The 22,146-nt window shown below is 41.8% G+C and overlaps 1 protein-coding gene across 1 annotated transcript; it reads left to right on the forward strand.

The window, feature by feature from the left end:
• Nucleotides 1–4,712: 4,712 nt before the first annotated feature.
• Nucleotides 4,713–18,304, forward strand: ppp1r14bb (protein phosphatase 1, regulatory (inhibitor) subunit 14Bb). Its single transcript, XM_088990508.1, has 4 exons — nucleotides 4,713–5,261; nucleotides 16,007–16,090; nucleotides 16,313–16,345; nucleotides 16,423–18,304. Exons 1-4 carry the CDS (start codon nucleotides 5,061–5,063, stop codon nucleotides 16,489–16,491), a joined length of 387 nt encoding a protein of 128 aa, XP_088846634.1. The 5' UTR covers nucleotides 4,713–5,060; the 3' UTR covers nucleotides 16,492–18,304.
• The last annotated feature ends 3,842 nt before the right edge of the window (nucleotides 18,305–22,146 follow it).

The raw sequence follows: 22,146 nt of genomic DNA on the forward strand, positions 1-22,146 counted from the left end.
TATAAATGTTGCTATTAATTGTGGGTCAAACGGGTATGTGTCCTCCTTCAATACTCTTGGGACAAACAAAACGACACTGAGACTCAAGCAATCGAGTCCGATCTAAATCCTGCTGCTAGGCAACATTACAATAGAAACCCCACATTAAACACTCACGGGCTGGATAGATTTTTATTGGCCACAATTGCCTGTTCTCTGACTCCCCAACTACACCGGGCATGGAATGTCTGCTATGCCGCAGTATGCCGACTTTGCTGACTTTTTTTAAGGAAGACTGGATGTGTCACAAACAGACATCAAACAGCATTTGGGATGAAGATGAACAAAATCTGCATGGAGATTTGCATCCTCTCGACAGCAAAGTGCCAGATATGCATAAACAGATATTGTGAGGTTGCCGTGGCACACACACACACACACACACACACACACACACACACACACACACACACACACACACACACACACACACACACACACACACACAAACACATGCACACACACACACGCACGGCACACACACACACGCACGCACACACACACACACACACACACACACACGCGTGTGTACTCACAATTATTTTGTGTTGAAGTGCAAGCACCTGTGCTCTCAAAAGACTGCAGGTCCAACCCATTGTCTGTTTCTTCAGCGTTTTTTTTTTCTCTCTTTTGACCTCTCACTCTCTTCACAACCTCATATCCCGCGCTGATAAGTGGAAAAGAAGGTACGGATACCGTATGTACATTATTAATTACATTGTTAGTATACATACAATTTTAGTCATTTTAGTGTGATCAGGGTGTCACCACTTTCACCATTTGAAAGTCACCCAAAGTGTTATGTTACAAATCTCCAGCAAAGCCACTCGTCTGTATTTATGCCTTGGAGTCCAGCGACAGGCTAGCTTTTTTCTCCTAACGGGGCCAAGGAGGAGCCACAAAGACACGTTGTGTGGAGACACAGATGTATTCAGAACTTGACCGCCACCCCAAACACACGCACACTCACAGACACGCTTTGAAACTGTAAAAACTGCCAGTAATTGAGGTAATACCGCCATCTATCGGCGTTTACTGACAATGCATTCAGCATTGCAGCCACAAAGGGCCACACGCCAGTGTCTTATTGTGCTGGTCCCAAGCCCGGATAAATACAGAGGGTTGTGTCAGTAAGGGCATTCGACGTAATGTTTTTTACCGAAACAAATATGTACCTCTGAATCCCATATCGGATCGATCGAGGCCCGGGTTAACAACGGCCGCCATTGGCACTGTTGACCTTCAAGGTGCCGGTGGAAAATGGACTACTGTTGGTCGAAGAAGGAGAGGAGGGAGGTGTGCCCATAGGAAAAGAGAGAAATGGAACAGCAAGAGTATAGAACTAAGAGAAGGAACTTTGAATGTAGGAACAATGACAGTTAAAGGCAGAGAGCTGGTTGACATGATGCAGATAAGGTAGACATACTGGTGTGTTCAGGAGACCAGGTCGAAAGGGAGCAAGGCTAGAAGCTTAGGCTCAGGGTTCAAGTTATTTTATCATGGTGAAGAAAGAGAAATTGAGTTGGAGTTATCTTAAAAGAGAAGTTTGTCAGAATGTCTTAGACGTAAAACGAGTACGTATTAGATAGAATGATGAGTCTGAAGCTAGAAATTGAAGGTGTGATGTTAAATGTTATTCGTGGGTATGCCCCAAAAGTAGGATGTGAGTTGGCGGAGAAGGAGACATTTTTTTTGGACTTTGATGAAGTCATCCAGAACATCCTGAGAAGTGAGAGGGTTGTAATTGGTGGAGACTTCCATGGACATGTTGGCGCAGGAAACAAAGATGATGAGAAGGTGATGGGCAGGTTTGGACTCCAGGCAGTGGTGTTCCCGACTGGGTTATTCAATAAGATCTTAGATGGTGAACAGATGCCTGAAGAATGGAGATAAAGTGTACTGGTGCCCATTTTTAAGAACAAGGAAGATGTGCAGAGTTGTTGTAACTACAGAGGAACAAAGTTGATGAGCCATACAATGAAACTATTGGAAAGAGTAGTTGAAGCTAGACTAAGAGCAGAAGTGAACATTTGTGAGCAGCAGTATGGCTTCATACCAAAAAAAGAGTACGACAGATGCAGTGTTTGCTTTAAGAATGCTGATAGAGAAGTACAGAGAAGGTCAGAAGGAATTGCATTGCGTCTTTGTAGATCTGGAGAAAGCGTATGACAGGGTGCCCAGAGAAGAGCTGTGGTATTGCATGAGGAAGTCTGGAGTGACAGAAAAGTATATCAGAGCGGACATGTATCATGACTGTAAGACAGTTGTGTGGTGTGCTGTCAGTGTGACGAAGACATTCAAGGTGGAGGTGGGACTCCACCAGGGGTCAGCTCTAAGCCCCTACTTGTTTGCTATGGTGATGGACAGGCTGACAGACGATGTTACACAATAATCTTCTTGGACCATGATGTTTGCAGATGACATTGTGATCTGTAGCGAGAGCAGGGAACAGGTGACGGAGAAACTAGAGAGGTGTGGGTATGTCCTGGAAAGGAGAGAAATGAAGATCAGTCGCAGCAAGACGGAATACATATGTGTGAATGAGAGGGATCCAAGTGCAAGAGTGATGCTACAAGGAGAAGAGATAAAGGAGGTCGGAGATTTGGGGTCAACTGTCCAGAGCAATGGAGAGTGTGGAAAAGAGGTGAAGAAGCGTGTCCAGACAGGCTGGAGCGGCTGGAGAAAAATGTCAGGTGTGATGTGTGATAGGAGCTAGGATGAAAGGAAAAGTGTATAAAACAGTGGTGAGACCAGCCATGATGCTTGGACTGGAGACAGTGTCACTGAAGAAAAGACAGGAAGCAGAGCTGGAGGTAGCAGAGCTGAAGATGTTGAGGTTTTCTTTGGGAGTGACCAGGTTGGATAGGATCAGGAATAAGTATATCAGACGGTCAACTCATATTAGAGGCTTTGGGGAGAAAGGCCAGACTGAGATGGTTTGGACATGTCCAGTGGAGAGAGAGTGACTATATCGCGAGAATGATGCTGAACCTTCAACTGCCAGGCAGGAGACTGAGAGGAAGACCAAAGAGGCAGTTTATGGATGATATCAAAGAGAAAATGAAGGTAGCTGGTGTGAGAGAAGAGGATGCACAAAATCAGGTTAGATGGAGGACACTGATTCGCTATGGCAGCCCCTGAAGGGTAAAGCTGAAAAGAAAAGAAGAAGCACTCAGCAAGCATCCCTGTTGGTGTTTCGAGTTAAAACAAGTCAACTGATCACCGTCTCATATCCGACAATAGTCAGGTTACTTTGCTTTTTTTCTCTTGAATTCAAAGAAAGAATTGTTCGTCATCGATTCTTTAAAGTAATGATATACATAATGTAAAGCCCAGTACGTAGGGGAAGCGTGGATTACCAAAGAAGAGAAAGGCGAATTGAGAATCATGATATACTCATATTTGAATGACTTCTTTACATCTGGTAAGAGGCCTATTTTGCTCGAGGGCGCCCCTTGCATAAGACTCATAACCACTACAGTTTTCAATGCAGCTGGGGGAAAAAAATGCATTCGCTGAGTATTTCTGTTTGCACGACTCATATATGCAAAACATCAACAAATGGAATGTAAAATATATGCGAAAGGTTATTCTTTGACTTCACAACACAACACAAATGACACTGACTTTAGTACGACAAGTGAGATGACTGCAAGTAGATGCGGCTTAATTAAAAATAGCTTCTTACGTTGATGTTATCCCCCCAATGCAAGTAGAGGTTTGTGCTCGCCCAACCGTAAATTTCAGACATACTCGATAAATAATTGACATCTACTACAGCAACTTCACTGACTAAACATGGAGAGGCATTTATTTATTTATTTATTTATTTATTTATTTGGTAAGGCAAAACAGTATTAGCATACCGCACACGTCACATCCTTGGCTCCACCTTTTGAGTTCCAAGTACGGTACCTGTATGAAAACAAATTTTCATTGATCGTTGTGGTTTTGTTTGACATTCCACTTTTAATACAAAGGTATTTTTCGGTAACACCTCAAAGTTGTAACTCATTTGTAATACGTTTGGATTACAAGGGAAACATTTTCAGTCACCGGAAAGAATCCAGTAGACTAAATATTATTATTTTTCGATCCTTTTGTCCTACTTGACGGATATTCTACACTGGAATTTTTTTAAACTATTTTAATGTATTGTTTGTCGTTAGATTATGCAAATTTCGTTACTGCGTTGACACAAGGACTGATAACATAACAAAACAAAAACAAAAAGAAAAAAAATATCCCGTGACTGTAAAGTGTCCATGAGAGTGTTGAAGAGCCCTTAGAAATTAAATGAATTTGAGGCATCAACAAGGAAGTGCTTGTGTGGCAATGGCACCCTTGGGGCACATGCGCGCTGTGCATTATGGGTTAGTGTGTTCTCGCACGACGATTCACACGGGCGATAAGTAATTGTATGTAAACTGTCTGAAATGACGAAATTCAAAGTACGTTTTTTTTTCGCAGCGTGGGTTAACTTGAGTTTGAAAATGGGTATTCCACGATGCATACAAGTGACATTGAAGGAGAAGACCAAAAAAGTCCACATTTATAGTCGATTCCTTTTTCTGTCCGGGCTCCGTCAGTTTGCGAAAACACACACACACACGCACGCGCACGCATACATCTCCAGGGGACGTGTGGGGAGGAAAGAGAGAGAGAGAGAAAGAGGGAGGGGGGGAAGGAAGGAAGGAGAAACGGAGCTACGGGGACGTTGGCTTTCTCTTTGTACTGGATAAAGAAGAGTTGACTGCCTTTCTTTTTATGTAAGCTGAGTTTGTATGCTGTAAATAGACCAATAAGCCGGTTACTCTTTTGTCCGTGGGAGCGTTTCTTGTGCAACTCGAACAACAAAAGCAGCTCTTCATTTCAGCAGGATATTCCACCTCGCTAAAAATCGAGCGTCGATCGCCTCGTGTTTGCCCACACCACCCCCCGAGCCCCCCTCTCTTTGCACCTCCAGCCCGGGGAGTTGCATCGGATCCTTCTCTTCAACCCCTCCGCCGAACCGAGCGAGCATGGCGGCCGTCACGAGCCCGGAGACGAGCCCTCAGCCCCGGGTGTATTTCCAGACGCCGGCCGGCACAACGGAGGAGCCCGAGACCCCCGTTCGCAAACAAGGACGCGTTACCGTCAAATACGACCGCAAGGAACTGAGGAAAAGACTCAACCTGGAGGAGTGGATCATCGACCAGCTAACGGACCTCTACGACTGCGAGGTACAGTCGCGGCATTGTAAAACACCCGCAGATCGAACTAATCGATCAGGGTAGTTCTGTTAAGTAACACTGTAGGCCCCTTTTTATCACCGATCATGTGACCTCTTTTGCATTGTATAGGGTCGGGTCGTGTGCGTGAGGGGATTGTAGCATGTCACCAAGGGGGAATGAATGAAACACAACACACGTATCGGCGCGTGCAACTCCAGGTTGGCTATTCATAGCTCATGTCGCCTTTATAGGCAAGCCCCGAGAAGGGGAGGCTGCTTTGCCATCTTATTGGCTGAAAGATCTTTAAAGCACACCTGTGCAATATCCAACCAGCACTGTTAATATAATATTTAGCAACCAAAAATATCCCTACTTTCAGACTCCAAACTAAGCTACACAAATTTCACCATGGAGAAAGGCCTTAACTCATTCACTACTAGACGATGTGCAAAAATGTGTCCAATTCAGTGCCAGGGTTTTTGTCATTTTCACTCAAATTGCAGGACCCACAGAATATTGAGTTTTAGGACTACATAAACATTCAATGCAGCGTAAGCAATCTTGGACTCAATTCTTTAATCAGAAAAAAAAGTTAATTCCGAAGTTATATGGGTCTGGAGTTATATGAGCTTGAAATGGGAGTGGCTGTGCAAAATACAATATAACACATACATATTGATTTATATAGTGCCTTAAAGGACGTCACTTTTTTGTTTTTTAACTGACACCAGAAAAACGTTTTATAGCATCTAAAATACCCAAAACACGCAGTATGATATTTTTAATCAAATGCAAAACACCATTAAAAATGGCTTAAAGTGTCCAAAATCTGCAAAAAAATGAGCTGCGAAATTGGCATTTTCAGAAAGTCCCGCCCCCAGTTCGTGACGTCACGCCAAGACGTCTTGCATTGCTGGAGAATAAAAACAATGGCTTCAGATTCGGATAATATGCTTTCTTGTTACAAATCCAGTTATGAATATGATTCAAATAGTTCGGAAGAGGAAAGCATACATGTTTGCAATCGATTAAAGAATCACGAATGTCATTTTGAGGCAAACGGGCAGGGGGGATGTCTCACCCAAAAAGAGGCAATAAAATGGCCATCGAGCTGTGAGGAATAAAGCAGCCCGTTTCCACATGCTGATATATTCGTTTCATGGAGCTTGGACTCCCTCTGCTGGCGGCTTTTGTATGTAACACACGGTTTTAAAAAAAACAGTACAGCAAAATACATTGACGTGATGGAAAGACGCTACAATGCGTCTTTTTTACGATGAGTAGGCGGTCCTTTTCTGACGTCACGTAAGTACTCGTCACCAACTCAAAAACAAGACTTCCTGAATGTTCAGAGCGAGTCTTAAAATGTAAAATATAGCTATATGCGGTGGAATCTTATTAAAATACGCCCAGTAGAAGTCATTTCAAGCCATTTTATAAATTATGGACACAACTTGTCCGGAGACGTCGGTTGTCCTTTAACAACAGCTGAATCTGTAACAAAATGCTAGCATGGCCCAAAGGCCAATGCTGCCCCCTCGTGGAAGGGAAAAACATTAAAAAAACATTGCTAGACGTCTGACCGGCGCTTTACCCCCCCCCCCCCCCGCAAGAAAAAAAAAACACAACTAATTCAACAATGGCGCTCCACGTCATGCTTTTCAATTCCCGAACAAAATCGGGAATGGCAGTGAATGAGTTAAGAACACGAAATGTGTGAAAAACTGTGAAGGAGGTGGTGGGTAGGGGGCCTTCCTGTGAGGGGCCCACTGGAAAAGCCCATCAAAGCCACGCCGGTATTGTAACCTTCAATCGCTGGTAAACTTGGAAGCTCATGTCAACTTCACTGAGCTGCAGATGACCCACATGCTATTCCTAGCGTGAAGAATGCTTTGCAGGTTGGGAGTTTTCCCTCAAGAGCGTAATGGAGGTAGCTGGGGGGGGGGGGGGCACACCTGGTTAGCATGGAGGTTACATTTTGTTATTGTGTGGCATATCAAACAGCCAAAAAGTATTGAGGGGGAAACTCTAAACACCACTTAAGGTGATTAAGTGACCCGCAGAGGATTTTGAGATCAATGTGCTTTGACTGTCTGCCAATAATGGATTTCCAGATGCACGCCTGAAAATCAGACAGGCAGAATAAAAAGTACACAGATTAAAAAAAATATTGGTTGTGGGAAGATAACGGAAATCTGTGGGTGTTTCTTGACAGTTTGCCAGACGAGTTTGGAGTAAGACTGTTGGAATTTCTGAGCGTTTGTTGTGTTGGAGGTCATTGAGGTTGTTTATCCAGAAGGCTAAAAGATATGCAGTGATCACTGTCACTTGGTTGAATCGATGTTGGGGGAACACCATCTTACGATTTACAGTTCCTTCCAGAAGTATATTTGGAGGAGTAACCCTGACTTTCTACTACTACAACTCAAAGTTCCGGTTCTTCATTTGAAATGCTTTCCCAGGCCTTTACTGTGGCCTCTGTCAGTTGTTTGTTTTTGTAGGGTTCTTCTCCCTTCTGTCTTCTTTTCAGGAAGAAAAAAAATGCATGATTTATTGGGATGTATGTTTAATTTCGGATTCTCATCCAAGGGAATAAATCCAAGAGAAAAATCATTTGTTCTCATGGAGTTACTCGACACTTATCACGTAGAAGAAGCAGCTTGCGGTTACTTTTTCAGCACGTGGTGTATGAGGAGAACCCTGGCATGTTCGTCTTCCTCCCCTTTTGTTCGTCACATGCGTCCTTATCCGGGTCTGATTGAGGCTATTGCTATTAAAAAAAGCTTGGAGTTGATTCCCAAAAGGGATTTGGGAATGTTCCTCCTTCATTTAACTCATTTAATGAACGCCACCGGTTGCCAATTGCGCCGGCATTCCCGCCTGCCAACATGTCGGATGTTCGGCCAGCCACCTGCTTCATCATTGTGAGCAGGAAGGAGGATAGCACCATGGCAACCGGGCGATTTCATATTCTACCCCTTCAGTCATGTCTCCCCAGCAAAAAAAATGCGACCAACCTTCTGTTCTTTCAGAGTTATTTCTTTATAACTAGAGCATGTTAGCATTAGCTAACACGGTTTGTGGCAGTTTCATGAACCAGGATTGGCTTTGCGTGAATTGATTTGAAACAATTTCAGTATAAAGAAAGACTTTATTACTTGCATTGTTGCCGTACGATAGTCAGCGTTTTACAAGTGATTAGCACAAGAATGACGTTTTTGTTTCCTCCTTCGCCGATGTAATTGGCTTCATTTAGATCACAAGAAGTCTGTTGATTTTAATCTTAATTAACTTAATTGTGCTACGTCTCCAAAAGAGACGTGGTGTCGAGGAAGGCCAAAATTGTCGTCACACAAAAACACACGGAAACACACAATATGCCGAGTTGGCTTCAACCGAATACGTGAATACACAGTGATTGACTCGGCGGGCCAGAAAAGGGTGACAACAAAACGTGGTTGTTGCACACTGGGAAGTAAAAGAACCCAGTGTGTCCCTGCATGCAAGCACGCCCCACCACCACACACATACATGTATGTGTTAATGGTTTACATGTGGCTCCATGCAGTGCACACGAGTTCCACTTGGCTGATGGCGTGGGGTGAGTCAATGTGCGCGTGTTTTGAAATGGAGGAGTCTCACAAGGAGTGGAGGTGACTAAGTATGTGTGGATTCCTTGAGTAAAGTTTGTGAGCTCGCGCAAAAATGGCAAAGAGAGAGTGAGAAAGACGCAGAACAAGGGATGTGAGTCATTAAGCGGGATGTTTCAACAGGAAGAGACCAAGTGAAGGAGTATAAACAACTCACCGCATTCTCCGTATGTCCCGAGAAATCAGTAAATCAATCTTTTTATTCACACATATGCACGTGTATGTGTGTGTGTGTGTGTATACACACACACACACATATATATATATATATATATATATATATATATATATATATATATATATATATATATTTTTTTTTTCCAAAGGAAAGTGATGCGGTTGTTTAAAATACATACATGTAATTACAATTCACTTTATTTTTCTCAACGTGTGGTGTGACAGTAAACGTCGACTGGGGTGGTATTATAACATCTTGAAGCCTTTATTATGAAGAATTACCCTCTGCCAAAACGGCTACTTGTCTTGAAACAAGTCAAAATTGAATATGCGCGTTTGGTGCAATCCCAAAATGCACCGCACGATTTTCTTCTTTTGACCCGGGCGGGCTGGGTTGTTTGTCAGAAATGCTGGTGTTGGCCATGTTGAGCCGCACGCACCGGTGACCTCACTCTTTCCAGTGTTGCGTTTCAAGTACTTGCTCAACTTGACGAGCTTGTCATTTTCTCTCGTCACATGGGCCAGCCCGTCAGCCAAGTGTGACAATTGTCGTGAGAATGAATGAAGAAATGTAGTCATGGGGTGGACATCAAGCTGCACTGTCCCTCACTACTTTTGTTTTGCTAAAATGTTGCGAGCTGCTTCGTAAATATGGTACACTGGACAGAATGTGTGCTCCTGGCTCTGGTGTGGTGAATGTCACCCTGGGGGCTGTCTGGCTCACATGCTCAGTCAAACGCACACATACATGAATTGAACACACATACTCGTGTTAAGTAAATATAACAAAAAAAAAAACAGTTAACCGCTGGACCATCCCCGCCCCCAAATAAAGCAGATGGGCACAACACCAAACAAAAATATACCCAAAATATTTTATACTGAAATTTCCGGTTGATAGTGGAACAGATTTGTATTTTTGGGCGACCGTTGCGCTTTAAGATGAGTTATTTGATGTTGAAAAAGCAACACTTTGCCAGGACTTTCCCAGTAGTATGCCGACAAATGTTTCCTGGCATGCATAACGGCAGGCAGCCTTTGTGGTTTGGCCCAGCATGGGGCACTTGCATGACATTCAAGAGGCTCTGGAGGCCTGTTTTCATTTTTATCTGCCTTGATATCACTGCGAGGCACCAACTGGGCTGCTGTGAATGCTTTGTGTTGTTTAAAAGTGAGGTTCTTATTTATTCATTTATTTATTTATTTATTCATTCATTCATTCATATACAGTAAAGTCTCGTTATATCGATATTGGTTATATCGATAGTACTGCTTATTACGATACTATTTCTATGAACGCAAGGAGGAAATTTACATGCCGCAGGATCGGATATATCGATAGTCCGGTTATATCGATATTTTTTCCGACTCCCGAGAATATCGATATAACGAGACTTTACTTTATATGTTTGTTTATTTGCCTATTTATTTGTCTATGTATTTATTTACTTTGTTTATTCATTCATTTATTCTTTTATTGTTAATATTATTTATTTATTCTTTTATTTCAATTACTTAATCATGTATTTTATTTTATCTCATTTAATTTAATCTTATTTTTGTATATTATGTTATTATTTATTATTTCATCTTATCTAATTTTATCAGAATCAGAATCAGAATCAGAATCAGAATACCTTTATTCGTCCCGCGATGGGGAAATTTGCAGTCCACAGCAGCAATTGAAGAGGGATGGGGTTGGGGTGGGAGTGAAAGGATAGAAAACAAGATATTCTAAGCATAACAAAATAAAAATGTCAACTGTATACTGTGCAAATGTAGATGTGCAAAAACCGTTCTATAAACAAGACTGTACATAGTGCAGAATCAAGAAATGCATTTAGATATTATATGTTATTTTAATTTATATATTAAGACATAAAGGCACTTGATGACGTGTGAGCTTAGTCGAACCAAAATAACTTGTGTGAAAGCCGTTGTTGACAGTTGGGAAAGACTTGGGACATTGTTTTGGCTGCCTAAGGGCCAAATATTGAACGTGGTGCCTGGTTTTCATCAGCCGGTCTTCTTCTTTCCCTTTCAGCTTTTCCCTCAAAGGTTTGCCACAGCGAATCCGGTAAAGGAAAGAAAAAGAAGTGTTGGGTGGAGAGGACATAGAAGATGATTAGTTGACATCTTTTGACATCTGCTGGATGCCAATATGGACAAAAACAACTCATATTTTCTTTGTCAATCTTTCCACACATTAACGCAATTTTGCAGCACGGAAGAAAGAAAAAAGCAATATCTTGTTTGGTTGAGCTTTCTCCGTGTCACATGTTGATGGGATATCCCGTGTTGGTCACATGTGTTTTGTCGCTACGGTCAAGTATCATCGTACTTGGTGCTGATGGCTAGCGAAAGAAAAAGTTAGCTGGAAACTGAGTCAAGAGGCATTGTTCAAGCGCCACGCGGCCGACTCCCCCTCCCCCCTTCCTGCTTCCCGTCGGTCTCTTGCCATCACTTCCCTGTCTGGCGCGTCCTCAGCCACCCCGCTATCTCCCCCTTTGCCCCCTTTTTGCTCTCAACTCGATAAAACGTTGCTGTTGATGAAGCACAGCAGGCTAATCCCGAGCCAGCGTCCTGAAGTCTATTTTGGTCAATGAAATGTACCTTGATGTCAGTCAAGAGAAATTCGCATCACCCCTTGGGGTGTGGTGGGGTTGGGGGTGGGGATATTGCTTAGCTATTCCTGCATTTGTTTACGAAGCCATATTGGATAGTATAGTGCCCTTCCCTGCGGCAGGATTTTTTTTCTTAACTCATTCACAGCCATTCCCGAATGTATTCAGGAATTGAAAAGCATGATTTGGAGCGCCATTCCCGAATTTGTTCGGGTTTTGTTTTTTCTTGGGGGGGTGGCGATAAAGTGCTGGTCAGACCCCTGGCAATGTTTTTCCGTCCCACGAAGGGGCAGCGTTTGCCTTTTGTACAGCCGCCCCCATTTCAAGCTCAGATAACTCCAAACCTATATAACTTGGGTTTTTTTCTGATCAAATAAGTCTAAGGTTTCTTTTGCTGCATTGAATGTTTATGTAGTCCTCAAACTCAATATTCTGTGGGTCCTGTAATTTGAATGAAAATGACAAAAACGCTGGCACTAGAATGGACATTTCTGCACATTGTCTGGCAGTGTATGAGTTAAGTATAATGATACAAATTCCGACCAGGTTGCGGCCGTGCGCTCGCTTGCACCCTCTTCTACCCTGGATTCGCCGGTGTCACATCTTTCACGGTCATTAAATCGGGAATGGCAAGACAATCACGTTTGATGGTAAAACCGATTCAGTAGTTTCGGATTGACGTTTAGCACAGGTGTCAAAGTCAAGGCCCGGGGGCCAAATCTTGCCTGCCACATCATTTTATTCGGCCCACAAAAGCAAATCAAACTTGTGAAATTCCATGATGCTTGCTAAAGTCCGAACCAAGATTTAAAATTGACCACAATAACAGTCATTCTTTTTTACTTCCCTCCTTCATTCATTTGTTGTGCGCTCCAGATGTAATATGTGGCGGGCATGAAAAATTCTAATAACTTCCTGAAAATCATAAAAGCCAAGCCTTACATTACAGAATCACTTTCAACATTCACCCCGAGCGCTCAAACGAGTCCGGTTGACTCATGTGGATTTTCCAGTGTAAACATTGGTTGAAAAAAACCGTACTTGCTTCATCAACTGTATGACAAAATGGGCCTGCAGTTTTTCTGTGCTGACCCACTTTTGTGTCTTAAATCTAAATGCAGCATGTTGTACATGACGGTCGTTGCGTTCTGGCATTTGAGCTGTGCACCCCCCGAGCAGCTTCTACTGTGCGGCAAGAGAAATCTGAACTAGGCATTTCTGATGGTCTTAAGCATACAACTGACACGCACGCGCAATGACGCGGCGGCTCTGCCCCGTCAATTTTCATTCCGGCGTCAACTCAGCTGCCTCCGGCCGACTCACAGTCTGTCTTTCCCCTGCCGCAATGGTGTTAAAGACGTGTTTAAAATCCAGTACTATAAAAGTGTAAAATCCAATTTGAACACTCAATTCTGTATTTTTTCGCACACCACTAGAGGGAGCCCTCGCAGCCCAAGTGATACTCATACAAGCTCCAGTATTCATTCTTAACGTGTTTCGTAGCAATTCTCGTTGTGCACATCAAATGATGAGCTTAATGGAGTGCGTTGACATTTCTCCATGCAAATACTCTCCTTAATACCCGACGCCTTTATACTAAGCTGTCAGGCCTGTTTGACAGAGTTTGACAAGGTTGCCAAACAGGATATAAGCTAATCTCCATAACGGCTTCCTGACTTGCAAATTTTATCTTTTTATTTATTTTCTTGGTTGGTCTTTCGGACACGTTGTGGATTACAAAATGACACAGAAACTTAACCTTGATGGATTGCTGAACATAAATGTCTCTTTCATCAAGCCTTAGCAGCATATTTTTCTGATCACTTGGGAAGCAAAGTGTACCCTTCACCCCCACCCCAAAAAAATACTCTAGTGTGCACATTTCTGTCAGAAATCGTCTGCAAAGCTGCACAAAGATCGCTCGCGGGAAGCAGACTAAAAGTCAGTCAGAGTGAGTGTTTTGGGAATTCTCTCTCGTGGCTTTTTCTTCTTTGTTTCTCCTCCAGACTCCTGCAAGCCGTCCCGCTTCGGGCTGCCCGATTTCACGCAGGCTCTTTAAAAGATTTCAAGTTGCTGGATTTTGAAATAGGGTGGATGCACACAAAGGAAATGGAAGGAAAAGTCTGTTTATTGCCTTCCAGAGTATCATGTCGGTGCCATTTTTTTCGAAGAGTGACACCAACCTGTCTGGGTGTGCTTGAGTAAAAATGTGTCTTTGTGATATATTCATAAAAGAATGACGATTGGATTCATGTGACACACAAGAAGCAGCGTTGGGTTTGTTTGGGGCGGGGAGGAGGGGTAGCGGGCAGGTGCACAGACAGCTGGTGCAAGCCGAGGGAGAAGCGGAGAGATGCCAGAATCCCGGAGAGGCTCATTAATAATCTCAGGCTGCAACATCAAATGTAGCATTTTTGGGAAAAATATATTTCACCTGTTGCTGAACCGAACCCTTCATAAATGTCAGAATCAGAATCATCTTTATTGTCAAGTATGTAGAACACACAAGCAATTTGTTTCCAGTCGAACACGTTGCACTAGTATCATCATCAAAAAATTGCAAAGAGGCACTACACAGTTCCATTTGGGCTACTGTTCAAAGAGTTAATGGCTTGGGGGACGAAACTGATTAAATGTCTGCTGGATTTGGTGCGCATGGATCGGTAGCGCCTGCCTGAGTAGCTGGAAAAGGTGGTGGGCAGGGTGCAGAGGGTCCAGTAGGATTCTCCACGCCCTAGTTTGGATTCTTGCAGTGTTTAAGTCCTCGAGAGTGGGTAGGCCAATGATTTTTTTTCCCGCCGTCCTAACTGTCTAACTGTCCTAACTATTATGAAATATACTATGCTAGATTCATTTTTTATAACTGGTTTTATTACGATGAAGCCGTGATTCTCTAGAGGGGAGACGATGGCAAAATTTGAATCAGCGGCCAGTTGCATTGCTGATTAAAAAAATCTAGTAAAACTATGTTAATCAATGTTATTTTTCAAAATCTTTCGGCCTTAAACAAAAGTAGGGAATGACGTTCAAACAAAGATCGGGAGAGGTGACAGTGAGTGATTTGTGTGCGTGGTTTTATGATTATTTTCTTTCTTGACCTTTTGTTGAGCTCGTCGATTGTTTCTCTTTGTTACTTTTGGGAGAATGTCTCCCTCTAGAGGTCATAAGCGGTAGCTCACATTTGGGAGGGCCACAAATGACTGAGTTGCTGTTGTTTTATAATAATAATAATAATAATAATACATTCCATTTATAAGCGCCTTTCAAAACTCTCAAGGACACTTTAGAGTAACAGGATATTTTTTCCTGCGGGTGAGTAGTCCAGGCTGCAGACAGTTGTGGTATGAGCAACATTCAAGACACTTTATAGAGGCTAAAATTAGAAAAGGCAGATGTCATTATGCGCGCTTCTCCTCTTATAGTTTTGTACTGTTTAAAAAAAACGAAGTCAGGTGAACTCCAAACTTTTAGCCAACAAACTGATCAAATTTTAAGTTGGGTAATTCATATTCATCAAATATTCAAGTATTGTTGTTGTGAAAATTGGCTTTCACAGAACTCATTCACTCATTTCATATAGATAGATATATAGCTATTAGCTATATATATATATCTATATATCTATCTAGCTAGATAGCTTGAAGCTAGCTATGTAGCAGGGTAACTGTACATCGTTCTACTTGGCTGGCTAGCCATCTATTGGCTATTAGCTATATAACTAATTTTCTATCTATTTGAGTTACAGCCGGGTTGAGTGAACCCTGGCGCGTGTGGCTGCCGCTGCGCACCCACAGAAAAAAATTATCCCTTGACTGTAAAGTGACCTTGAGAGTTTTGAAAGGCACTTATAAATACAATGTATTATTATTATTATTATTATTATTATTATTATTATTATTATTATTATTATTATTATTATTTCATCACTTTGCTGCTGTGAAATGTAAATTTCTCCACTGTGAAACTAATAAAGGCAAATCCCATCCAATTATTATTATTATTATTATTATTATTATTATTATTATTATTATTATTATTATTATTATTATTACATTTTTATTTTATTATTTATTTGTTAAATGTTTTTTGCCAACTTGACTCGCTGCAAAATACACAACTTTTTTAAAAATGCTATTTATTTATTTATGTTTCTAATAGTTTTATTTATTTATTCATCTGTTTGTTTATTTATCTCATTATTTGTTTCTTTATTTATTTAAGCAATTATGAAAACCTATTTATTTATTCATGATTTTTAATGAAGGTCTTGATGGTGTTATTCCCCTGCTTACTTTCTTCTCAGGAAGAGGCCATCCCAGAACTTGAGATCGATGTGGACGAACTCCTGGATATGCCCAGTGACATTGAGCGGGGCGCCAGGGTCAAGGTAGGACAACCATTAGGTTGGTTTGGACCAAGGGTGCCCAGGTCTGGTCCCCTGAGCCCTTATTCGGCCTGTTTTAGATGTTTTCCTCTTCTATCACATCCGTTTCAAATAATCGGGATCGTTACCAAGCTTCCTCAAAGCTTGTGGAATCAGATTTGGGCAAGCCTTGTTTTGGAATTGTTTTAAAGTTTATCCAGACTTAAAATTGATCCTGTTTCACAGGACTTACTGGTGGACTGCTTTAAACCCACTGAGGTAAGAACTCGGACCCCCTTGTTTGGAATCTTTTCTTTCCTGCCGAGTTCGGCTCATGTGTGTCATTTGTGGCGTAGGACTTCATCTCAGAGCTCCTGGACAAGATCCGAGGGATGCAGAAGCTTTCTACACCTCAGAAAAAATGATGGCTTTGTCCTTCCTACATCGGCCACCTATCGTCTTCCTCGCACACACCCCTTCTCACCCGTTTCAAGTCGTCAAGTGCTGGAGTTTAAGGGAAGACTAGTCATATTTTACTCGGCAGGTCAGGGGTTTAGTAAAAAACAAAATATCATCTGCTTTGTTTTCCGGGGTCGTTTTCTACGGAAGTCTTTGCAGAGTTTAGGGGTGATCTTTACTGTACACCATCAATGCCTCCTTTTTACCACATTTACTGCATTGAAAGACTGCTGGAAAAAAAAAATCTGCACTCTGACCACCAACAATTACACATGGTGTATTTTTAGACCAGCGTCAATCGAAAATAAAAAGAAGAAAAAAAAGATCGTACTGTAGATGTGGCTAAAGTAGGTTTTCTTCAATTCTGGTGTGTTTTTCTGCCCTCTCATGCGCAGTGGGCCTGCGCGTATTCTAGTTGGTAAATGTAACAATCATCATTGCACGTTTTCTTCATTTGACATTGTTTTTTTCTGCTGTTTTGTTTGAAAAGGTTCATTTTTAGTGAAGGACTGGTTCCTATGAGTATATTTTTTATTTTCTCTTTTTTAGCGGGTCACTCTCTCTAGCAGTCCCTCAACAAAGCTGCCTTGTTGTTTTTATAATTCTTATACTCTTCTATGTCCCTCTTTATTCACTTTCTTGCTGCTGCTCTTGCTCCCCTTTTCAGCCATTTTCAGCCCGCTTCATTGTTTTGTGCTTAGCTCGTTGCGGTCACGTGAAGGTGGCCAGTGTCACCGGTGCCGCGTTGTTATTTCATGATGTCACCAAAGTCACCAATCGGGTGACGGGTGTTAGCAAATGCTCAATTTCGAACACTTTAACTCTCTCCTCCCCAACCACCCCGTCAAAAATTGAAGACTGGAAAAGCATGAATCTACACAGCTGTCTCTCAGCTGTGTTTCTAGCTGCAGCTGCCAGTTACATCAGAGAATGAGCCATTTGTCTCCAATCTCATGCCTGTCCGGTCTTGAGAGTGATCGGCGGCCAATAGGAGATAGCACAAACGTTTTGCTGTGATTCCTGTGACCAATCTCCAGCACCTGTGGCGGTGGCAGCAGGACAACGCCATCATGTGTGCACCGTGCCATTCGTGTCCTCGCTCTCCTCCCAGTTTCACCCACTTGCTTCTTTTCACGCTTTCTTTTCTTTAACAAACAGACGTTGCCTTAGGTATTATTTATGTTACACAAACCAAATAAATGGAGGAGTTTTTAAGGTGTAAAGTGTGTTACTGAGCTTTTTTTTTAAACAAATGATGTTTTCTCATGTTTTGGCTTTTTATTGTTATTTTTAGAAGTGAGTGTTTCATACTTAGGCCTTTATAAGTGATAATGTTCATGATATTTACCATTTGAATACTGGTCTGTTTTTAATGCGATCATGAAACGTTTTTCATGCCAGGATTTACCCAAACAAAAATCCAATCAGATGCTAATTCTTTCAGTTGTGTGATATCCAAATCTGTACTGTTTGCAGGAAACTTTAAGATTGTACGACAAGAATGGTCAAGGTCAAACAGAGTCACACACATTTTTAGACTGTTCTGATTTTCTTTTTACTGTTGGATAAAAAAATAAATCTACTGATTATTGTCATTGACGCTAAATACGTACAAGAGCTAAACAGTGCAGAGACAAGCTTGTGTTTTTTGGACGATTGAATCAAGCCAACAAAACAAATGTAGCAATATCAACAACAGGAATTGTTTTGTCCACTTTTGTTACACTTTTATGCAACTTTAATAAAAACATGACAAAAAATGAAAACTTGACTCGTGCTTTTATCAGTCCATCCATAGACGTACGTAGTGAATTCGCGTCACCCGGTGGTCTGGTATGGCATCGCATCCACATCGAATTATGAATAATACATGTAGTCTTCTTTTCCTTTCGGCTTTTCCCTTCAAAGGGTCGCCACAGCAAATCGGTGTCCTCCATCTTTAGAGGTTTGATCCACAAGTTTGTTTTGGCCAGGCTTTTACGTCGGATGCCCTTCCTGACACAACCCTCTGTATTTATCCGGGCTTGGGACCGGCACAAGAAGACTTATGTCCCTTTGTGGCTACAGAACAAGCAATTCGCAAATACATTTCATTTATAAGCGCCTTTCATGTTTCATCTGAAATTTATTAGTTTGAAAGTGTAATATATGTAATAATAATACATGTAATAAATTAAATAAGTACTACTTTGAAAGTCATACTTTCAAGTGCAATTTTATGAACATTTATTGCTACTTCCGGGTACAGAGGCGGCAAAAAAGTATTGGGGCGCATCATTTGTTTACACGTGACCCAAATCTTGTTCGCTATTGGTTCATCTTACTGGCGTGTAGGAGCTGATTGGCAACGCATTCCGCCTTGGCTAATTTTTAAATTGATGATGCGGGGAGGGGGGGGGGGGGGGACTTTAGAGCCAAACATCCACATCTGTATTTATCGACGTTTAGCCGCTATCTAACCCACACGAATGAAAATAGCACCAGGACTTGCTCTCCATCAACTTTAGAAGTCTGGGCTGTTGGATCAGTTGAACAAATTATGATCTGGAATCACTTAATTAACAGTGCTGCAAACAAATAATAATGATTCAAATTCATTGAAAATAAAAATATATGAAAATCAAACAAAGGTACACTGTTTCAATTTGATAACTGTTTATTTATTTCCTTCTCAAAGCTGTTTGCTGAGTTTGCGTGCCTGCCGCTCACGTGCCTCGAAGGCCAACTTGACCTCCATCAACTCATCCAGCTGGCGACGTATGTGCGCCATGTCCAGCTGTGAGGCTTCGCACTGCTGCCGCAGGGCCGCCGATTCCACCCGCAGCTGCGTGGCGGCCAGCGACAGTTGATCGCTGCGCTCACGGCACTGCGTCTGCATCCGCTTGGCGTCATGCAGCAGCGACTCCACGCTTACCGTCACCGAGTCAAACTGGTCTTGCGACATTTCCTGGTCAGGTGGGGAATTCAGAGGTCAGGGTGGCGGTGGTGATACTTTTGTCAGAAGATAGCTTGATATATTGCGTACCCAAGGTTTGAAAAGCACCTGAATTGGTTTTACAATTGTTTATTTAAATACATGTACAGTAATATGATTAAAATAGCAAAATAGGGATGTAAAGGACGGGCATTATTTGGGGTCCTTACATTATACTCTACACCAGGGGTGCTCAATACGTCAATCGTGATCGACCAATCGATCTCCAAGTTACTATTGGTAGATCGCGTGACATTTGTCATGAACTGACACTATACAAATAAAGTTCAGTTGTTTTGGGGGAAAAAAACTCGACGTTAGCCAATCAACCATCCCTTCACTTGATTGACATACCGGACAACCAATCAGATGACATGTCATTATTAGGGACACTGTGCGTGCTCAAACAACGCAAAGTTAACAAGCTTGTCGTTAGTTACATCCTAATTTTCGCCCGGTTTTACCCTTTTAAAGGACAACCGACGTCTCCGGACAAGTTGCGTCCATAATTTATAAAATGGCTTAAATGACTTCTACTGAGCGTATTTTAATAAGATTCCACCGCATATTGCTATATTTTACATTTTAAGACTCGCTCTGAATATTCAGGAAGTCTTGTTTTTGAGTTGGTGACGAGTCCGTACATGACGTCACGAAAGGACCGCCCCCTGACCGTAAAAAAAGACGCATTGTAGCGTCCTTCCATCACGTCAATGTACTTTGCTGTACATGTTTGGTCTGAGAACCGTGTTGCACCCAAAAGCCGCCAGAAAAGGGAGTCCAAGCTCCATATAAGGAATTTATCAGCCTGTGGAAGCGGAGGTGGCCACTGGAGGTCGCCATTTTGTGCCTCTTTTCTGGTGATCCATTATTGCCCCAATGTTGCCTCAAAATGACACGGAATAAATTCTTTAATCAATTGCAAACATGTATGCTTTCCTCTTCAGAACTATTTGAATCATATTCATAACTGGATGTGTAACAAGAAAGCATATTCTCCGAATCTGAAGCCATTGTTTGGATTCTGCAGCAAACCAAGACGTCTTGGCATGACGTCACAAACTGGGGGCGGGACTTTCTGAAAATGGCCAATTCGCAGCTCAATTTTTTGCAGATTTTGGACACTTTAAGTCATTTTTATTTGTGTTTTGCTTTTGACTAAAAATATTCTGCGTGTTTTGGGTATTTTAGATGCTATCAAATGTTTTTCTGATGTCAGTTAAAAAACAAACAAGTGACATCGGTTGCCCTTTAAACGTAAGATAGGGTATAAAAATGAGTGGGGGAGCTGGACCAAAGAAGAAAAAAAGTATCACTTTCATATGGAATGGGACTTTTTGTCACAATGACATTTTCAAAGTGCGTTTGTTTCGTCTGCCAGTTATCAGCGTGAACTCAGGTAATGGCAAAAAAATGTACAGAATTATGTTGTGCTAAATATGCGGTTTTATATCATCATAAATTGCAAGCATCATCAATATATTGAAAAAGTGTGAGCGCCCCTGCTCTACACTATGACTTTGAGTGTGTAAGGGTTTAAGTGGCAGATTCCTCAGCGTGAGTTGGCTGTTATCAGGTCAGGTTGTGCGTTCAATTTGCTTTTTCTGTCCTTATTGAATAAAGTTATTGGTACATGACAGTATATTCTAACAAGCAGCTGTGTGAAATTAGCTCATGATGAGTCGTGTTTGTATGTGCACCATTGTGTAAGAGAAATTTGGCTTTGCAATTGCTGTACAGCCTTTATTTTCTTTTAAATCTAAAATGATCTTTTTTGATAGTTTAACAATAGAATAACGAATAGTACATTTGTGTAGGAAACTTACCATGGATTCCAGAGTCAGATCTATAACAAGCCTGGTACTTGTCTTTTCAGACTCAACTTCCAGATGTTCATCGGTCTGCTCCAGTGTTGCTGCTCTTTGGTCTTCACTGTCGAAATTTGAATCATAAATTCAGATGAAATGTGAATAATAAATGAAGCTGAAACGCACAGCTTCTTTAGGCCATGAAAGAAGCACGGTTCATTTTATTTGCGTCTCCAGTGACAACATCGTGTGAACATGCGCCTAACTCGTCTGTTAATCCCAAGAGATTAGACACTCGAGAGAGAGCGAAAGGTAGCCGCGAGACGGCATCTGTAATCTTATTAAATCTATTTCCATTGATCTGTGACTGTGGCTCTACTTCATGACACTTGCAATTGCGACTCTCAACAAAAACAAACTTCGGTTTCAAATCTCGAGAAATCAACATGGCTCCATTTTACAAAATGTCTGGATTTGGAAAGGTCATATTGTCATTATGGAGGACACTGATTTGCTGTCGCGGTCCATGAAGGGAATAAGACGAAAGGAAAGAAGAAGATTGTCATTGATATGCAGCGAAAATCCATTTTTTGGAGCGTTTAATATTTTGGATCGATTCACACTGTGCTGCTTGTTTGGGCCACGCGGGGGTAGTATAGGATATTTATTTAATCAATGCACACTGTGCTGTTCATTCTGGCCAAACGGGGGCAGTATAGGACAAAAAATACCGGACAACTCTTCGGCGGTTGCATCATCTGTTCTTGGAAGATAAGATGTATGACGAAGTAATATATCGTGTGTGTGTGTGTGTGTGTGTGTGTGTATCTGTACGTTTA

This window comes from Hippocampus bargibanti, linkage group LG02 (genome assembly GCF_051943395.1).
Source record: "Hippocampus bargibanti isolate YZ-2025 linkage group LG02, ASM5194339v1, whole genome shotgun sequence".
Classification (NCBI taxonomy): domain Eukaryota; kingdom Metazoa; phylum Chordata; class Actinopteri; order Syngnathiformes; family Syngnathidae; genus Hippocampus; species Hippocampus bargibanti.

What these genes read in the sequence shown, in the direction of transcription:
- ppp1r14bb (XM_088990508.1), top strand. Translation starts at nt 5,061, where the DNA reads ATGGCGGCCGTCACGAGCCCGGAGACGAGCCCTCAGCCCCGGGTGTAT. An exon ending in CGGACCTCTACGACTGCGAG is followed by an intron (nt 5,262 to 16,006) that starts GTACAGTCGCGG and finishes CTTTCTTCTCAG; the next exon opens with GAAGAGGCCATCCCAGAACT. An exon ending in AGCGGGGCGCCAGGGTCAAG is followed by an intron (nt 16,091 to 16,312) that starts GTAGGACAACCA and finishes CCTGTTTCACAG; the next exon opens with GACTTACTGGTGGACTGCTT.